The sequence below is a fragment of the Chiloscyllium punctatum genome, chromosome 13, assembly GCF_047496795.1.
Source record: "Chiloscyllium punctatum isolate Juve2018m chromosome 13, sChiPun1.3, whole genome shotgun sequence".
Taxonomy (NCBI): domain Eukaryota; kingdom Metazoa; phylum Chordata; class Chondrichthyes; order Orectolobiformes; family Hemiscylliidae; genus Chiloscyllium; species Chiloscyllium punctatum.
The window spans coordinates 110,024,076-110,045,480 of NC_092751.1; the positions used below are offsets into that span (position 1 = coordinate 110,024,076).

Here is a 21,405-nt window from a genome sequence, read left to right on the forward strand (position 1 = left end):
GGCGATCAGTGCAGAACATGTGAAAGGTTTGCAGAGAGATTTAAATAGGTTATGAGAGTGGGTAAGGGTCTGGCAGATGGAGTACCATGTTGGTAAGTGTGAGGTTATCCACTTTGGAAGTAAAAATAGTAGATCAGAATATTATTTAAATAGTGAAAGGCTACAGCATGCTGTTGCACAAAGGAACTTATATGAATCGCTAAAACTTAATTTGCAGGTGTAACAGGCAATCAGGAAGGCAAACAGAATATTGGCTTTCATTGCTAGAAGAATTGAATTTAAGAGCAAGGAGGTTCTGCTTCAACTGTACAAGGTGTTAGTGAGGCTGCAGTGGAGGTTCACCAGGTTGATTCTGGAGGTGAGGGTATTACCCTACGAGAAGAGGTTGAGCTGCTTGGGACTGTACTCACTAGAATTTAGAAGAATAAGAGGGGAACTTATAGAAACATATAAAATTCTGAAAGGGATCGATAAGATCGAGGCAGGCAAGTTGTTTCCGCTGGTGGGCGAGACTAGGATTAGGGTAATGGCCTCGAGATTAGGGGGAGTACATTTAGGATAGCGACGAGGGGGGAACTGCTTTTCCCAGAGAGTAGTGCATCTATGGAATTTTCTGACCAATGAAGCAATAGACACAGCTTCATTAAATATGTTCAAGACACAGTTGGATATGTTTTGCATGGTAGGGGAACTAAGGGTTATGGGGACAATGCAGGCAGGAGGAGTGAGACAATGGATAGGTCAGCCATGATCTTAATGAATGGCGGGGCAGGCTCGATGGGCTAAACAGCGTACTCCTGTTTCTATTACTATGAAACAATGAAATATCCCCATCCTTGATGACAGGGTAGCCCAGCTCATTAACATAAAAGACAAGGCAGAATGAAGTATTTGTAACAACCTATAGTCAGAAGTGCCGAGTGGATGATCCATTTCTGTTTCCTCCAGAGGTTGCCAGCTTCACAGATGCCTTCTTCAACCAGTTTGACTCACGCCATGTGATAACAAGCAACAGTTAGAAGCACTGGGTATTGCAAAGGCTACAGACCTGAGCAACATTCCATCAATAGCACTGAAGATTTGTGCTCCACAACTCACCATACCCTAGTCAAACCTTTCTGGTTCAGTTACAACACTGGCATCTACTTGATGACTGAAAAATTGCCAAGGTACACTTTGTGCATAAAAAGCAGGACAAACCCAACAGAGCTAATTACTGGCTCATTGGTCAGTTCGTCCAGCTTTATTTTTGAGAGTCATTTAAGCAGTTCAATATAATTGAATGACTCACTTGATCAACTAAGTAATGGAAGGGTTACCAAAAGTGCTATTAATCAGCACTTGCTTAGCAATAATCTGCTCACTGATACCTATTAGGTTTCGATAAGGCCATGCAATAAGGCCACTGAGCTCCTGGTCTCATTACAGCCTTGGTTCAAACATAGACAAAAGAACTGAATTCCAGAGAGGAGTGTGACTGTCCTTTGCATCAAGGTCGCATTTGACTAAGTGTGGCAGCATGGAGCCCTAGTAAAACTAGAATCAATAGCAATTAGGTTGGGGGAGGGGAAAGAGTGGGGGCATTTACCACTGTTTGGAGCCAAACCAAGCACAAAGGGAGATGGTTGTGATGGCCGGAGGTCAGCCATCTCAGATCTGGGACCTTAGGGTGTGTCCTGAGCCAAACCATCTTCAGATATTTCATCAGTGACCTACCCACTGTCACAAGGTCAGAAATGCAGATGTTTGCTGACGTTACAACATTAGTTTGTGACTCCTCAGATATTGAAGCAGTCCAAGTACAAATGCAACAAGACCTGGACAATATTCAGGCTTGGGCTGACAAGTGGCAAGTAACATTTGTGCCACACAATTGCCAGGCAATGATCATATCATCATTGAATCCCCTGCTATCATCATCCTTTGGGGTTATAAATGACCAGAAACTAAACTATAGTAGCCATATAAACACTATGGCTAAACAAGCAGGTCATATGCTATGACCTGTGCTGTATCATTCCTATCATTCTGTATTTCCATATCAATGAGATACAGCTGCAGAGTTACTTAGTGAATGACCAAATGAACTGATGCTAACAATGATGATCAGCCGAAGAGAGAAGCCAAAGATATACCAACATTCTAACTTTGATTAAGTTAGTCTTACTACCCATGAATCAAAAGTAACAGAATGGAGAAAGGCATAGAACTATATCAAAAATGTCAGTTCAGATTCCTGGGTCAAAAAGGGTGGGAGAAGTTGCGTTGAGCGATTAAGCTGTTTTGATAGTGCTGAAAAGTACTGGAATAGATTGAAAAGAGAGACAGAGTCCAGAATACGTTCATGAGACCAACAGCAAAAATAGGAGCTAACAGGAAGTTGAAATCATGTCTGATTGGAAGAGTTGCTCAGCAAGACTCCTATTTATCATCAGGTCCGCTGCTAGGTTTATGCAGGAGTGTTTGTCTACAGGGGAAGAGATGTGAATATGCGACGGTATACATTACAACATCACCTAATTTTCCACATGACCAAACACTTGTAGCGAGCGCAGAGTAGATTATAAAACTAGAAGTTAGTAGCAACAATGAAATTTGGAATGAAGCTGACCATTGATAAAGCCTCTCAGAATCACCATGAAATATTCATCTGTTCAGAGAAGAAAAAGAACTACAAGAACTGTAAGAATTCAAGTATTTAAGGAGCATAGTGTCTGCACATGGAAGATGCTCCAAAGAAATAAAAAGCATAACAATGGGGTGGGCCATATTTAGTAAGAAATATTTGGCAAATAACAAGTTGCATGAATGACACAGTCAGTGACTTGCAAAGAACTTAGTTTGGAGCATTGGTTTGAACAGATTTGAGACTTGGATCTTAAGACAGAGGAGACAAATTGCCAAGTCAATTTGACATGTTTGGATGAGAACAAATTGGATCATTTGGGCAGAAAAGATAACACATGATTGAATGCTGCGGGTGATCATGAACCTTGCCGAACATAATAAAGAACATTTTTTAAAAAATAATTTGTTCATGGGATGTGAACATTGCTGGCGGTACCAGCAATTATTGCCCAATTATTGCTGTGTGTCTGAAGTCATATGTAGCCCAGACCAGATAAGGATGGTTGATTTAATTCCTTGAATGGCATTAGTGAACCAAGGTGCCATTAGACTAGCTTTTAATTGCAGATCCTTTTATCAAACTCTATTGTGTTCATGTTGAATTCAATACAAATTGTGCCATCTGCTGTGGTTAGTTTGGAACCAACTATCCCCAGAATATTAACGTAGGGTTCGGCATTGTTCGCCCAATGATACGACCTCAGCCGCTGGCTCCTGCAGGTGGACTAGGAAGGGACATTATGGAAAAGGATTTTAAGAAAGTGGAGTAAGGATGAGAATGCCAATGAAAATTGAAGAAGTTGTCAATAAATGAAAAGACTGATGCCACAAAGTAATATGAGAAAAATCTATCAACTGTGGACCAGCCTTCAGGAAGGACATGTACAATGAGCTATATTAAACTGTACCAAGATTAATTCTGAGTACCTGATAGGAATTCTGTACGTTTAGTTGGCTATAATAGAGTGCCAGTTCCAGAATTATTTCTAATTTTATAATTTAATACATAAATTAGGCTGCAATAAAACTGCTGGTTGAGTGTGGCTAGTTTCTGTTTGAAAGGAGTTGATTAGATTAGATTACTTACAGTGTGGAAACAGTGCCGAAGGGCGCAACAAGTCCACACCAACCCGCCGAAGCGCAACCCACCCATTCCCCTACATTTACCCCTTACCTAACACTATGGGCAATTTAGCATGGCCAATTCACCTGACCTGCACTTCTTTGGTGCTGTGGGAGGAAACCGGAGCAGCCGGAGGAAACCCACGCAGACACGGGGAGAACGTGCAAACTCCACACAATCAATCAGTCACCTGAGTCGGGAATTGAACCCGGGTCTCTGGCGCTGTGAGGCAGCAGTGCTAACCACTGTGCCACCCACTAAGTTGAGTTGTGAAATAATAATATTTGGGAAGATAGCCAAAATAGTTAGTATAAAAGGATTCAAAATACTCCTATAAAATCTTCGTTTATTAAAAAGCAGCAGTAGTAAAGGTGCAAAAATATAATCTACAAATTTGATAAGAGATTATGTACTCATCAGAAAGGACTGAACAAGATACATTTTTCTAGAAAAACATTACTAAAAGGGTTCGCTGGGTTTAATGTAGGGCAATGTGTCCACTTGTTGGGAAGTCTGAATTTTGTACAAGTCTCAAATAAGTTAGTCACAAATTCACATGAAACCTTTTTACCTAGTGGTTACCTGTGGGGTATGGTAACCACTGCCATCTATCATCTGACAAATCTATCAGAAACTCTTTTAAGGAGTAGCTAAATAGCTGCAGAAGGGAGAAGGGTTCCACTGAATGGGTGAGCTGAAATACACAGGGGGGAGTTTAATGGAATGTATACACTGGGACAGACTCATTCGGTCAACTGGACTGTTTCTACAAAAAAATGAATTTATCTAACGATTTTACAGCATGGTAGCTGACAAATTAGTCCTTCATATCTGTGTTAATTATATGTTAATTTTTGTATACAATGGAAGGACAGTTGTGGTTGCACAAGAATATAGAAAGATGCACTTAGTGAAACTGCGGAGTGATCAAATTTGGATTGGTGGAGGATGGTACTGAAGCCAATAAGCCCTCTGCAATAACCATCTAGCTGAGTATTTTGAAAGAGCTGTCCAATTAGTTCTCCTTCCTCATATGATGCAAAAACACACAGGTACCCCTTCTAATCCCATCTTCCTGCACACAGCCCATAACCCTGCAGCTTACAGCACTTAGGGCATAGATTCAGGCACTTTTTAAAAGAGTTTAGGGTCTCTGCTATCACCCAACTCAGTCAGCAAAGTCTAGATACTCTGTAAAAACAAAAAAGTGTTCCTCATCTCTCCTCTAATCCTTCTGCCATTTCAACTGATCTATGACACCTGGTTTTTGAACTCTACCAATGGAAACTGGTTTCTCCAGTCGACTCTGCCTTCACTCCTCACAATTTCGTATACCTCAATCATGTCACCCCTCAGGTCTTCTTTGTCCTAAGGAAAACAACCCCAACTTCTCCAATCTCTCCTCGTAACTATGATTCTCCAGCCCTGGCAACGCTCTAGTAGATCTTCCATACACACTCTCCACAGCAATGATATTCTTCCTATAATAAGATAGGAGAGCAGAAATTAGGCCATTCAGCCCATCGGGTCTGCTGCACCACTCAATCATGGCTGACAAGTTTCTCAACCCCATTCTCCTGCTTTCTCCCCATAATCCATGACCCCCTTGATACTCAAAGACCTATCTATCTCAGTCTTAAATATTCAATGACCTGGCCTCCACAGCCTTCTGTGGCAGTGAATTCCACAGATTCACCACTCTCTGGCTGAAGGGTCTTATCTTTGTTCTAAAAGGTCTCCTCTTTACTCTAATGCTATGCCCTCGGGTCCTCGTCTCTCCTACCAATGGAGGCATGTTCCCAACATCCACTCAGTCTAGGCCAGTCTTCTGTATGTTTCAGTTAGATTCCCCATCATTCTTCTAAACACAAAATATAAACCCTGAGTCCTCAAATATTCCTCATACGTTAAGCTTTTCATTCCTGGGTCCATTCTCGTGAATCTCCTCTGAACATACTCCAGAGCCAGCACATCCTTCCTGAGGTATGGGGCCCAAAATGGCGCACAATACTCCAAATGTGTCTGACCAGAGCCTTATAGAGGCTTAGAAGTACATCCCAGTTTTTATATTCAAGTCCACTCAAAACACACTAAATGCCATCACTGCATTTGCCTTCTGAAGTATTGACTCAACCTGGACTAGAACTCCCAAGTCTCTTTGCACTTCAGACTTCTAAATTTTCTCTCCATTTAGAAAATAGTCCATGTCTCTATTCTTCCTACCTAGGTGCATGACCTCACTTTCTCACAATATACTACATCTGCCACTTCTTTGCCCACTCTCCTAACCTGTCCAAATCTTTCTACAGCCTCCCTGGCTCCTCAATGCTACCTGTCCCTCTCCCTATCTTTGTATCATCTGCAAACTTGGCCAGAATGCCCTCAGTTCCTTCATCTAGATTGTTAATGTATAAAGTGAAAAGTTGTGGTCCCAACACTTCAGAACCTTGCGGAACACTACTTCTCACCGGCTGTTATCCTGAGAAGGACCCTTTTATCTGCACTCTCTGCTTTCTACCAGACAGCTAAGCTTCTATCCACTTGCCTCTGATACCATGGGCTCTTGTGCGGCACAAAGACATGTGACCAGAACAGCACACAACAATCCAGTTGTGGCCTTACTGGTGTCTCATACAGTTTTCATCATTGTACATCCCTACTTTTGTATTTGTACCTCTGCCAATGAAGGAGAGCATTCCGTATGCCTTCTTTATATCATTGTCTACCTGCACTGTGATCTTTAGGGACTTGTGCACTTGCATGGCAAAATCTTTCACTTTATCACCCCTTCTCAATATATTCCCATTTATTATGCAATCCCATTTACTGTTTGATCTCTCTAAATGCATTACCTCAGTTTTCAGAGTACTCCACCCGAGAAACTTGCCTGCCTGTTCCACCAATTCATCTGTATCGTTTTGGAGCTTACAGTTATCTCTAAGCTATGACTAGATCAATTTTTGTATTGTCCATAAATTGCCCAATTGTGCCCCTCCCACATTCAAGTCAAAACCATTAATGTATATTGTGGGCGGCACGGTGGCATAGTGGTTAGCACTGCTGCCTCACAGCGCCGGAGACCCGGGTTCAATTCCCGCCTCAGGCGTCTGATTGTGTGGAGTTTGCATGTTCTCCCCATGCCTGGGTGGGTTTCCTCCGGTTTCCTCCCACAGTCACAAAGATGTGCAGGTCAGGTGAATGCTAAATTGCCATGCTAAATTGCCCGTAGTGTTAGGTAAGGGGTAAATGTAGGGGTATGGGTGGGTTGCGCTTCGGCGGGTCGGTGTGGACTTGTTGGGCTGAAGGGCCTGTTTCCACGCTGTAATCTAATCTAATCTAATCTAATCTATAAAACAAACGACAGAGATTCCAACACTGAGCCCTGCCGAACTCCACTTGAAGCAGCTTTCCATTCACAAGGGCAACTGTTGACCACTAACTTTTGTTTCATTTTACGAAGCTAACTTTGAATCCAATTTGACATTACTCCATATCCCATGGGCCTTTGCTTGATTAACCAGTCTCCATTTGGGACCTTGTCAAATGCCTTACCAAAATCCATGTAAACAACATCATTCTATGACCCTCACTTAATTCTTTCAAGGAAGTGACAAAGAGAATTGATTACATTTGTAAGGCATGACCTTCCCTCAATGAAGCCATGCTGACTACAACAAGCTCATGCCTTTCGAATTTTCTTTTATTTGATCTCTCAGGACTGATTCTAACAATTTGTATAACAAAGTAAGGCTAACTGGCCTACAATTATTTGGCATTTCTTTGCACCTATTTTAGATAATGGAACTAGATTTGCATTCCTTTAGTCCTCATTATTGGAAAATAATTCTCACAGCATCTGCTTTTACATCCCTGACCTCCTTCAGCATCCTTGGGAAAAATCCATCTGGTCTTGGTGACTTGTCCATTTTTAAGGATTCCAACTTCTCTACCATTCGTAGAGTCATAGAGGTCTACAGCATGGAAACAGGTCGTCAGGCCAACTTGTTCATGTCACTAGTTTTCACTATTGAAACCAGTCCCATTTGCTTGTGTTTGGTCCATATTCCTCCATTCTTATTCCACCCCTATACTTATCTCAATGTTTCTTAAATGACAAAATTTACTCACTTCCACCACTACCTTTGGCAGCCAGTTCCAGACAAAATTGCCCCTCCCCCCCCCGGAACCCTTTTCTATCTCCCATTTCATCTTAAACCTATGCTCTCTAGTTTTAGACTCCCCTACCATGGGGAAAAGCTGTAGGATATCTCCCTTATCTATGCCTCTCATGATTTTATGGACTGTTATACAGTCACCCCTTCGTCTTCAGGGGAAAAAAAAAGTCCCAGCCTATCCAATCTCGCCTTATAACTCAAACCTTCCAGTCCAGGTAGCATCATAGTAAATCTTTTCTGCACTTTTTTAGTTAATAATATCCTTTATATAGTAGGGCAATCAGAACTGCAAGGAAATGTGGCCTCACTAGTATCTCGTACAGCTGCAACAAAATGTTCCAACTCCTATACTTCAATGCTCTGACCGATGAATGCCTTCTTCACTATCCTGTCTACTCATGACTCCATTTTCAAGGATCTATGAACCTGTACCCCTCAATTTCTTTGTTCTATAACACTTCTCAGGGCCCTATCACCCACTACAAAGGAAAGGCCGCCAGCATTCTCAAAGATCCATCCCACCCTGGCAATGTTTTTCTATAACCTCTACCATTAGGGAGAAAGTACAGAAGCCTGAACACACGAACTAGCTGGTTTCTAAACAGTTTCTACCCTACTGTTGTTAGAATACTGAATGGACTCAAACTCTTAACATTCGCCTGTACCTGTGTTTTGGTTTTTGCTGCTGTTTATCTATTATTTACTTATCTATGCTACTTAACTATGTGATCTGTTTGCATTACTTGCAAGACAAAGCTTTTCACTGTGCCGTGATACATGCGACAATAAATTCAATTCAATACCTTGCACTTATCTAAATTAAACCCCATCTGCCATTCTTCAGCCCACTGGCCCAATTAATCAAGACATCACTGCATTCCCAAATAACCTCCTTCACTGTTCACTATATCACTGATCTTAGTGTCATCCACAAACCACACCTCCTCAATTCTCATCCAAATCATTTCTATAACTGAGAAACAACAGTAGATTCAGCACTGATCCTTATGGAAAACCGCTGGTCACAGGCCTCCAGTCTGAAAAACAAACATTATCACCAACCTCTGTCTACTACCATCAAGCTAATTGTGTTTTGAATTGCGGAACTCTGCCTGGATCCAGTGAGATTTATCTTTGCTCAACAACCTGCCACACAGTACCTTAGCAAAGGCTTTGCTAAAGTCCATGTAGACATCTGCCACACTGCCCTCATCTACTTTCTTGGTCACCCCTTCAAAAAACTCAACCAAATTCACGAGTCATGATTTTCCATGCACAAAGTCATACTGACTATCTCAAATCAGTCCTTGCCTCTCTAAGTGTAGATCCTGTCTCTCACAATCCCTTTTAACTAATTACCCAGCACAGACATTAGGGACAACCAGTTCCCAGGCATTTCCCTGCAACTTTTCTTAAATAACGGCACAATACGTCCTTCAGGCACTTCACCCATGGTTGTCAATGATACAAATAACTCCACTAGAGGCCCCACAACTCCTTCCCTAGCCACCCACCAATTCCTGGCAAAAACTTCATTAGGTCCTGGGGATTTATCTAGCTAAATGCATTTTAAGATTTCCAGCATCTCCTATAATATAGACTCTCTTCAAGACAGTATTTATTTCCCCAAATTCTCTCGCATCCATACCTTTCGTGATGATAAATACTGACGAGAAACATTCAGCTAGGATTTCACCCAACTCTTGTGGTTTTCCACATAGATGACCTTGTTGATCTTTAAGAGGCCCCATTCTCTCCCTAGTTTCCTTTGTTATGATTATTTTGTCCAATATTTCATATTGCTCCCTTTGGATTACAAGACCGACATAGCCGCTTCCTTTGTGAATATGGAGACAAACAAATCCTTTAAAATTCTTCCCATACTCTCTGCATCTTTACACAAGGTTTTATTCTTTATCTGATAGATCTCACTTTTTTAAAACTACCCTTCTGGTCTTTATGCACTGGTAAAATATCGCTGGGTTTTCCTTTATCTTGTTTGCTGATATTTTTTCACGCCCTCGTTTTGTTTTTTTTTTAAACTGATCCATGTGCTTTCTACACTCATCAAGACTATCTGTAGTGTAGAGTTTTTTTCTAACTATCACAAACATCCTTTTCCTGCTTAATCTTCCCCTGCATTTTCCAGACAACCATGGGGGTCCAGATGTGGCAGGATCATTTTTATTTACGCAGGTGACAAACCTGCTTTATGCCCTAAGGATCTCACGTTTTAGCACCTTTCCCTGGTTCACCACTGATTTATCCTTCAGCAGTCCTGTCCAGTCTACCTCAGCCAAATCACTTTACAGTTTTATAAAATTCACCTTACCTTAGTTTAAAACTTTTACTTCTGATTTACCTCTCTCCTAAGAATACTAAATCTGAATTGTAGTCAGAATTCTTGATATGATACACACTGTCACTTTGCTCAATTGCCCATCTTCATTTCTCAAAGCTAAATTCGGAATTGTGTCTATTCTTATTGGGCTCACCACAATGTTTAAAAATATTTTCCTGGACACAGTACATGAATTATTCATCCTCAATGTCTCACATATTATCTGAAACCCAGTTGATACTGGGAGAGCTTGTCTCCTATTATTGTCCTCTAATTCAATAGGCTGAAGTTTGTCTACATGTTCTTCTACCTCCCTCTCACTATTTAGGGTTCTGTAATATTAGGGCAGTAGTGTAACTGCCTTTAATTCCTAAACTCAACCCATAAAGCATCATTTGTTAAACCATGTGGTACATCCCCATCACATATCTGTAATTGATTCTTTTACAAATAATGCTATCCCCCCTCTTTTTTTGTCACCTGTTCTATTCTGCCTGAAAACTCTATCTTCAGGGATAGTGAGTGTCAATTCTGTCCCTCCTTTAGCCAGATTTCTGTTATAGCAACAACATTATGCTGCCTTCTGTCTATCTGAGCCCTTAGTTCATCAGACTGGTTTCTAATACTCCTTGTATTAAAGTATAAGTAGCTCAACTTCATCAATTTCCTTTGCTGAGTGTTACCCTTTTACATACATAAGACTTAGCCTTCCTGAGTTACAAGTTTATTACATGCTCTTAACAATTCTTCTTGTACCTTCTCCTTTTCTTAATTCATCACATGACTGTATTTAGAGTCATAGAGATGTACAGTATGGAAACAGACTCTTCAGTCTAACTCATCCATCCCGACCAGATATCCTAAATTAATCTAGTCCCATTTGCCAGCATTTGGCCCATATCCAATTCATATACACATCCAGATGCCTTTAAAATGTTGTACCTATACCAGCCATCCACCACTTCCTTCAGCAGCTCATTCCATACACACACCACCCTCTGCGTGAAAAAGTTGCTCCTTAGGTCCCTTTTAAACCTTTCCCCTCTCACCATTTCAACTTGCCTTCCTCAGTTTTGATATTAGTCCATCATCTGTAATAGTGTCATCATAACCCATAGTTTATTGGTCATTTTTTTCCTCTTATAAACTCTGTTTTCTGACCTTCCTAGAAATTCTTACATCTGTTTCTATTACTTGTTTATCTTGGCCCTATCTTTTACAAATCCTTCAATACTTCTTTCAGCCTCTGTATATTCCACCTTGGATATTCATCCCTAATACAACTCATTACAGCCAGGCCCTATATTCTGAGGTCACTGAATAAAGTTTTATATTTCTCCACAATTGGCAGTTGTCCCTTCAGGTGCCTGAGCTACAAGATCTGGAAATTACACATCAATCCCCTCTCTCTTTCAGAACTTTCTTGTCAACGTACCTGTAATCAAGCTTTTGGCCTATTGTCCAAATCTTGCTGCAAATGACCTGGGATTAACTTTCATTATATAACACTCTTGTAAAGCTCCTTGTAACATCTTATTGTACTAGAAGTATCATCTATACACAAGTTGTTGCTTCCGTTTAATAGAATAGTTCGTATTTGCTTTTTCTGGAAATAGCACATCAGAAAATGCAGAGTACATTTGTGTTTCAGGATTTTCTGCTATTGGATGGAGTGCCACTCAGTGGTTAAATGTAGAAAACCGGCAGAAAACCCATAAGTTATTTGGCTCAAACTGAATCACCTCTTGATTAAAAGCAGGTGACTGGTCCAGATTTTTCCCTCAAAGGAGTTGGGGGGTTCAAGGGAAGGCAGAGAAGAAAAAGATAACTTAGGATTAAGAAAAACACTGAAATTTAACACAAGTATGTCTGCAAATCTGTAACAGGAACCAAGTGCATTGACTGTTAATCAAGATGTCAAGACATAAAAAAAAAACTAGGCAACTCTGATAGTGCCTGACTAACCCCCACATTCCTGATGGAAGAGCTTATACTCAAAATGGCGACTCTCCTGCTCCTTGGACGCTGCCTGACCGACGCCATGCTCGTAACTCTGATTGCCAGCATCTGCAGTCCTCACTTTCTCCAAGTGGAAATCAAGCGTTCTTTTGTAACTGCATTCTTAATGCCTGACTATGGTCAAGTACTAGAGACCAGAGATGTAAAGGAAAGAAGAAATGACTCCATATTGTGGCTGGGCCAATTCGAACCTGCTGATTCCAGTTAAAATTGGTCAGCTGTCTGCGTCTATCAGAGAACTGTTGGTAGCAGAGAAATCCCATTTCAAAAGTCACCATAGTGTACAATAGACAAACAGTAAAATAGAACAAACAGTGTAACTATTCAGCAATCAAGTCTTTTGCAGAAAGCCTCAAATTCTTTAAAAATCGGCGCTGATCAGGAGAAAAAGAAATTAAAATGAAGAGACAACTAAAACTTCAAGTTTGCATTGTTAAATTCATTATTCTGACTTAAAGCCTGCTGGGTTAATCACAGAGGAAATTCACTCAGCCACAATTGGATATTTAGCACAGACGATGAAGCATTCAAGCCGATTGTGATACCTACTCTGTGGTGATAATCAAGTCTTGGTTCAGCTGCTGTGGGTCCAAATGGAACAGAAAATACATGCTTGCCTACTTTAGCACTGCTGCCTCACAGTGCCAGAGTTGCGGGTTCAATTCTTGCCTCGGGCAACTGTCCGTGCGGAGTTTGCACATTCTCCCCGTGTCTGTGCAGGCTTTCTCTGGGTGCTCTGGTTTCCTCCCACAGTCCAAAGATGTACAGGTTAGGTGAGTTGGCCATGCTAAGTTGCCCATAGTGTTAGGTGAAGGGGTAAATGTAGGGGAATGGGTCTGGGTGGGTTGCTCTTTGGCGGGTCGGTGTGGACTTGTTGGGCCAAAGGGCCTGTTTCCACACTATAAGTAATCTAATTTAATCTAATCTGCCTCTTCCTCCTGTACAAAATCTGGTTTTCTAGTAAAAGGGTAAATTGCATCCATAATATGTTCACAAGAATGAAACTGACGATTATATAAATTCACATCCCATAAACAGCCCAATGAAACACCGGTTAGCATGAAAGACTGTGTCACCTTTACAGGCATAGGTTCACAGTTCAGACTCTCCTCACTGAGGACACTTCACCTATTCGGAATCTCATAGAAGAGGAAGTCAGTAAGCCCATTACACCCGTGTCAACTCTCTGAAAAAATATTTAAATTCAGTCCCATTCATCAATCCATTTACAATTTTTCTTTTACAAATACATAGTCACTTCTTTTGAAACCGTTTCAGCTCTACTCCCATCATCAATTCCAGCAAGAGAATGCATACTGCTATTTGTACAGAAGTATATTAAATAGAGAGCCAATGTACAGTAGCAGCGACAGTCACACAACACTGCTGTGGTACGGAACCCACAATCAAGGGACTCTCAATATATTAAAAACAAAATCAAGCAAGTAGGATCCTGCATCTACACAGTCAACTGAACGATTTCCCACCTTAAGATTTTATCACTTGACGTTGTATAGTGTGTAGATGAACAAACAGGAAAAGCAGCCACCTTCACTTAACAAGGTTTACAGTGTACAATGAAACAAGGAATTAACAATTAGGATGTAGGTGGTGGGGGTTGTATGAGATACATACATATCCAGAAACTCTTGTTGATACGACTGTTCACAGTACAGGTCAACATAAAATGCTTATTTTTGTCCTAAATCAAGTATTTTTTGTTGTCCAGCTACACGGCTAATGGCTTGCCTAAAAACAACTAGAGTAGTAACTGTCAGAATAAACAGATCAAAATCAAATTTGGTTTCTCCCCAAAAGGAGGGAAATTGTTTCGATATCTGAAACTTCTGAAAACAGAACTGTAGTTTCTCCAAGTCAGCAATTCTCAGGTTTGGAAACAGAAGGTTCAGGTGATTAATGAAACGTTGATCTCCAACAAGAATTTATAACAACTGGTTGCCTCCTCTGTTTGGAGGGGCAATATGATTAAATGCAATTTTACATTTAGTGAGTGGCAAGATACAGGTTAAAGGCAGTTTAAAAAACAGAAATTGCTGGAGAAACTCAGGTCTGGCAGTACCTGTGCAGAGAGAAACAGAGTTAACGTTTCAAGTCCAATTACCCTTCTTCAGAACTGAAGGATAAAAACAACATCCAGGGTCCATCTTAAGCATCACACATTATGTTTTTATTCCCATGATAATTTCCTATAATCCCTTTTTTAAACTTGCTGCACTGTAATTGTAATCTTGTGAAAACCATTCATTCAAGATTACTAACAGTACACACTTACCTAGCAGAAGAGATGATGAGCTGGGAGTCTTTATACGCAATAAGATAACCCTGGTTTTCTGGATTGTGAACTGTAACCTGATGAGAAATAAATAAATTAAACTGTGCAAATTAGTGCAGGGGAGATGAGAGAGATGCAAAGATAGGGAATGGAGAGCAGAGAGGGGGGAGAGGAGAAAGCAGGTGGGTGGGTGGGTGGGGGAAAGAGAAGGAGGAGGGAGGGAGAAGACAGACAACACGCTACTGTGTACTAATACTATAAATGCACCAAGAACGTGGATATCATTCAGGTTTCAGCTAACAAGTGGCAAGTAACATTTGCGCTACCCAAGTGCCAAGCACTGACCATCTCCAACAAGACAGAATCTAACCATCGCCTCTTGAAATGTAATGGTGTTACCATCAGATCCCCTATAATTAATATTCTGAGGACAACCACTGACCAGAAACTAAACTGTACTAGCCATATAAATAGAGACCACAAAAGGAGGTCAGAGGGTAGGAATCCTGCACTAAGTAAGTTGCCTCCTAACTCCCCAAAGTCTAACAACTATCTATAAGGTACAAATCGTGAGTGTATGGAATACTCCTCAATTGCTTGAGTTAATGTGGCTTCAACAGCACTCAAGAAGCTTGATACAATAATCCACGAAAAAGCAGCCCACTTAATAGGCGACATCCACAAACCTGGACTATCGCCACACTGAAACTCAGCAGCAGCATGTACTATCGATAAAATACACTACAGAAATTCACAAAGGCACCTTAGATAGCACTTACCAAACAGGCAACCACTACTATTTAGAACAACGTCAGCAATGTGTGAAAACACACCACCTTAAGGGCAACTAGGGCTAGTAATAACATGTTGGCTTAGCCTGCAATGCCTAATTCCCACAATTAAATATAAAAGAGATAAATGCAAAGTCCAATTCTCCTCATAATTGCATGACAAGATTACACTAGTGGATGATTGTGGGTGGGTGAAGCTTAGTGCCATTGGCCTGGCTAACAAACATACTTTGATGTTGCACAAACCAACGTTTAAATGGCTCGGTAGACAGTAACCTGTCAGACATAAGGCCTCTGAAGGTCAATCAGAGCAAAATCATCAATATCCAGAAAGCTCTTTTTCAATTGTTCCATCTACAGAATACTGGTACACTCCTGACTATGAAAACAATTTCACAAAATCACAATGTGTGCATGATGGTATGTATGTTGCGTTATATTGTCACAAAATTTTCTTTATCTGTTTTAAATATGCACTGCGATACATTAATTGGAAGAACAATTCTCATTGTTTAATCGCTTACATTTTTTTAAACACTACAAGCAGTACAGTTACTCCCTGTGCACATTCAAATACAAAGAGAACTTTGTCCTGGCAAAGTCTCCATTAACCAAATGAGTACTCAAGCTCAGTGTTGAACTTTTGCATCAAAGACCACATTGCCTACAACAAAATACAGAATGGAATGGTCAGACAGGCATTGACAACTCAAGTCCTGAAAGCGAACACCTGCCCTTACTTTAAATCACCAGGTAGCACCTCAGATCTGATTTTGTTTGGCAAGTTTTCCTACAACATTCCTACTACATAAAAGCTGCTACCTGACTAACCTAGACAGAGACTCATTGGAGCCCACCCAAGTATTGCCCATCTGGTGACATTACTGAAGCACTTGAGAGCACCGAGCCAGAGATTTTATCCAAACCTCAGGGTTCACTTCATTTGCTGCTGATGCTGTGAGGAGGTATTTAAAGTGCCTGATTTAGAGAGGAGATGACAACCCAGGATAACTTCTACCAACAATTATTTAGTGTTAGACAGGTGCCAACAAGTGAACTTTGCCTCACCTGGAGTGAGAAGATTGTACTTAGATCTGTAATACAGTAAAGTTGCTTACTCCACTCAGTAAACAGAGCAGTATTTGGGGCATGATATCTGAATGGCATTTCAGGAAGCTCAGAAGTAGCTTTACGTTGCTAGTATCCTGTGATATCTGAAAGCAGCACATCAGCCCTAGACAGGGTCCATTATAGATGAGGCATGATTTTGTGCTGCCATGCAACTACCAACAAGAGAGAGTTCTCAGTGAATTCTCTACCTTTTGGGCATTCACATCCATCAGGCTTTCCTTAGAAACTCTCTGTCCCTTTCCAAAAGTCATACTGACATCTGGCACTGTTGACCTGTGTAATACTTACACTCTCCAACACACGTAAACAACGTTCAGCACCCCATAGTGATGCAACCAATTTGTCCTGCTCTTCATCCTCCTCACCCAACTGCTCCACGCATTCTTTAACTGTTGATGCAGAAAGAAATTGAAGTAGGTTAGGTGGGTTTCACCTTCACTTGCATCAAGTACTTTTAGGTCATAGCACAAGGGAGACAGATCTCATAACAAAATCCTGGTGCCAGAGTCCAAAACAATCACAACAGACACATGCAGCAAGCCGAAGCTTAAAAGCACAGGCATCAATATTTTCCTGGTTTTAAATAGTCTTAATATTATGATGCACCTAACTTACATTTCCTAAATGTTTAGAACTACATTGACTTTATTCTCCTTATTACAGCTGCTCTGTTGTCACTAAAATTGAATGTTTTTTTCCACAATTTCACTGAACCACGTCAGCCAAGGCAACATTCAAGTCAATCTCCAGTGCAGTCACATCCTTTCTATAATGTGGTGACCAGAACTGCACAGCACTCTGCACGTGGCCAAACCAATGTCTTAAATAGCTCCCTTTGTAACTTCCCTACTCTTACGTTCAATTCCTTGACTAAAGGTAAGTTTCCAATATGCCTGAAGTATTTCACCAGTTTGCCCCTACTGCTTTATCAGGGATCAATGGACACGCACACCGAGGTCACTCTGATCCACTTCCTAAGTGGTGGTAGACCATTTAATGTATACCCTTTTGTTCGTCTGCCCAAGATGCATAACCTCTCACTTTACAGATTAAATTCCATTTGCTACTGTTCAATCCATCTGGGCAGCCCTGTAATCCAAATCTCACCTCCTGACTATTTACTACACCAGCAATCTTGCGTCAAGCATGAACTTACTGAACAAACCTCCTACATTCAAGTCTACATTGTTAAAATCCCTACAAACAGTAAAGGACGCAGCACAGGACTCTGTGATATACCACTGAACAGAGTCTTCCAGTCACAAAGATAACTGTCAATCACCACCCTCTACTTCTTGCCAATAAGCCAATTTTGGGTCCCTTTGCCAAAATGCCCTGAATCCAATGGGTTCTTACCTGAGTGACTAGTTTTCCAGGTGAGACCTTGTCAAAAGCCTTGCTGAAGTCCATGCAGATTATATCAACTACACTAGCCTCATCGACACCTAACTACCTCCTTGCAAAACTCAATGAAACCAGTCATACACAATCATCTCCTGCTAACCACCTTTGATCAATATTTACCTCAGTGGAGATTATGTTTGTCCCATAGAACTTTTTCCGAACATTTTCCTGTCACTAAGGTTAGAAGTTGGACATCATTCAGGACAAAACAGTCCATTCAATTGGCACCACATACACAAAACTTAACGCCCCCAGCATCAATGCTCAGTAACAGTAGTGCGTAACACCGATAAGATGCACTGCAGAAATTCATCAAAGCTCTTGAAAACCCACAACCATACCATCTGGAAGGTTGAGCATAAGTACAAGGGAACAAGATCTTCTTTAAGCCACTGACTATCCTGACTCGTAAATATATCACTGCTTCTTCAGTGTCACTGGGTCAAATTCCTAGAATTCTCTCCCTAACATTGTAGGCATATCTACACCAAATGACCTGCAGCAGTTCACAAAGGCATCTCACCACCATCTCAACGGCAACTAGAGATAGATGATGAATGCTGGCCCAGCCAGTGACATCCACATCCCATGAATGAACAAGAAAAAAAAATTTCCCTTGTACAACTGGCATCATTGTGTGTTTAAAAATGGTCTTGGAAAGTGTCTCAAGGTATTTTATTGTATTAAAGACTTTACAAACAGAAATTCTTGTTAGTGGTCACTCCATCTAAAACAAAAAGCAAGCATTCCAGCCGCTCTCATACCTTTATCGACAATGTGATCCAATCCTCCCAGGAGCCTGAGTTCCTCCTTAAACCAATCTCCAGCACGTTTGGATGTGAGTGAAAGCAGAGTCTCCATGGCCAAATGTCCAGTCTGTCCAAAAGAGAAAAATACATCTAAAGGCACAGCTCTGAAAATCGTATTGAAAAAAGGGACAAACCAAATTACACAACTCTAAAAGGATCAAGTCCCATTTAATCACAACGCTGACCAACCGTAGATGTCGTAGCCCACAGCCATTCCACAACAATCCAATTCCTGTCTAAGTTCTCAGAGCTATCATCATTTTTGTTTTGAGATCATAAAACAGATTACAGGCTACATTAGCCAACATCTTAGGGCCAAAGTGGGTTTGATTCTTTCCTCACTGTCATCTTGTAGGCCCACTTCTTATTGCTAGACCGTGGTTAGTGTGCCCCTGATCTCCTGTTCAAAACTGCAAGAGGATATCAATAGATTGGTTAGGTGGGCAGAGCAGTGGCCAATCCAACCGAAACTCAGAAGTGTGGGGTAATGTCTCGTTAACTCTCCCCAAGTGCAAGTGCATGAACCTGGAACACACTGAAGATCAGAGGGACCTTGGTCTGCATATCCACAGATCCCTGAAAGTAGCAAAGCATCTTAACAAGGTGGTTAAAGAGGAATACAGGATAATTGCTTTCAATAGGAAAGGCACAGCATGCAAGAACAAGGTGATTATGATAGAACTGTATAAAATTCTGGTTAAGACACAGGTGAGAGAAGTTGTGGTCATCACATTAGAGGAGGGATGTGATTGCAATAGAGAGTACAGAGGGTCTCAAGATGTTGTATGGGCTGGAGGATCTGAGTTTTGAGGGAAGGTTGGAAAGGCTGGGCTTGTTTTCCTTGGAACATTAAAGATTGTAAGGATATCGAATTAGAAGCGCATAAGATCATGAGGGGCACAGATAGGGTGGACAGGAAGGCATCTGTCAGCGCTTTCATTAGTAAAGGGGTCAGTATTCTGGGGAGTAGGTTTATGTTAAGAGACTGAAGGCCAAGAGGGGAGTTGAGGAGAAATATTTTAATTTATAGGGTGGTGGGAGTCGAATACCTGCTTTGTAAGGGTGGTCAAAGTCTCTTAATACTTGCATAGTATTCAGATAGTAATTTACATTTCCATTGCCCTCAGGGTCATTAGCCCAAATCTGGAAAATGGGATTAATGTAGCCAGATCTTTGTTGATACAATGTACCAAATGACATGAGGTGTTAATCCATGCCCAAATTTACAGGTTAAAAGGATACTGGTGTAGAGTGAAAATGCTATTCGTTGGTCATGTTTTAAACACAAATATTACTTTTCCCTTTCAAATTCGATTGGGTCTGTTGTCTAAGTTTTTCCCTCACTTCTAATCTAATGAATTCTCTGTTCCAGTTTAATGTTTTTGGACATACAGAAAACTTAAAACATTTACCCAAGTATTATGCTTAATGGTGGCATCTCTGACAATCCAGATCAGTCTGAATGTTGCATTTAAGCAACTGTCCTGAAAACTCTCACTCAAATGTTCATTATAACAATCTACTCATATTGACAAGAAAAATCAACCTTTATCTCGATCAACCTTTCTTAGCAAACACTCATTTTTGTAATGAAACAACGTATCAGTGAAACTCCGTTAACAATAAATCATATGCTAAAGCAAGATTAGGTCTAATCCACACTCCATACTGAAACTAGGCCTCAACCCATATGGCAGAGAAATTGCAGTACCACAGCAACCACCAGGTGGCAGGACCAATGCAACAGCATCTTCACTGTTATAAAGTTCCGAACTGTTAGTGGATATGCATGAAATTACAAATAGTGCTCCCCAGTAAGCAGCTTGCAGAAAGTGAGGAGGAACACTCCCATATCTTTCATATTGCATATTATAATGACTATAATTTCAAACAAAAACCATGTTTAATAATATGTCAGCTACGAAATAGATTCACAGATAATGAGGGCTACAGCAACCTTATGCACTGTAGGCCCCCTCCAAAATTTTTTTTAAAAACTGAAATGACTTGGCTTCATTTCAAATCAGAAATAGCTCAATGTATGACGAAAGGAAATTAAGTACCCAGGAACTTGCTATGCATATAAGTCGTGCTGTGTTAATCTCTGACAGGTTGGGTTAAGAAGGTCAGAAGTCAGATGATGCCAGGTTATAGTCCCACAGGCTCATTTAAAATCACAAGCTTTCAGAGCGCTGCTCCTTCGTCAGGTAAAGTGAAGAGAAGCGCACACAAGCACGGAATGTATAGGCAGAGAGATCAAAAGATCATGCAAATGGTGTGAGCAGACCCATCGACAGACCAAATAACAAGTCCTTGCAAGTGATCAAACTGTCAGATCATTGACCATCACACGCGGGAACACAACCCATCACCTACATGGCAGATACTCGTATGACTCGGCCAATGTTATCTACCTCAAATACTGCAGGCAAGGATGCCCTGAAGCATGGCATATTGGCGAAACCATGCGGATGCTACGACAACTAATGAATAGACACCACTCAACAATCGCTAGACAGGGATGTTCCCTCCCAGTCAGGGAACATGTCAGTGGTCAAGGACATTCAGTATCCAATCCTCAGGTAAGTGTCCTTCAAGTTGGCCTTTGAGATGCACAACTACACAGAATCATGAGCAGAAACTAACAGCCAAGTCCTTGCACCCATGTCGATGGCCTCAACAGTGAACTTG

General features: G+C 41.0%; 1 protein-coding gene across 2 annotated transcripts in view; it reads right to left on the reverse strand.

Annotated features, from left to right (window-relative positions):
• LOC140484768 (wings apart-like protein homolog) overlaps nt 1-21,405 on the reverse strand; it is a 212,149-nt gene that overhangs the window by 38,626 nt on the left and 152,118 nt on the right. For both annotated transcript variants that reach the window (XM_072583591.1, XM_072583592.1), the window contains 3 exons: nt 18,670-18,781; nt 16,790-16,890; nt 14,580-14,656 (listed from right to left, as the gene is read on the reverse strand). In XM_072583591.1, the coding sequence (XP_072439692.1) occupies nt 14,580-14,656; nt 16,790-16,890; nt 18,670-18,781 (290 nt within the window). The remainder of the gene's footprint in view (nt 1-14,579; nt 14,657-16,789; nt 16,891-18,669; nt 18,782-21,405) is intronic.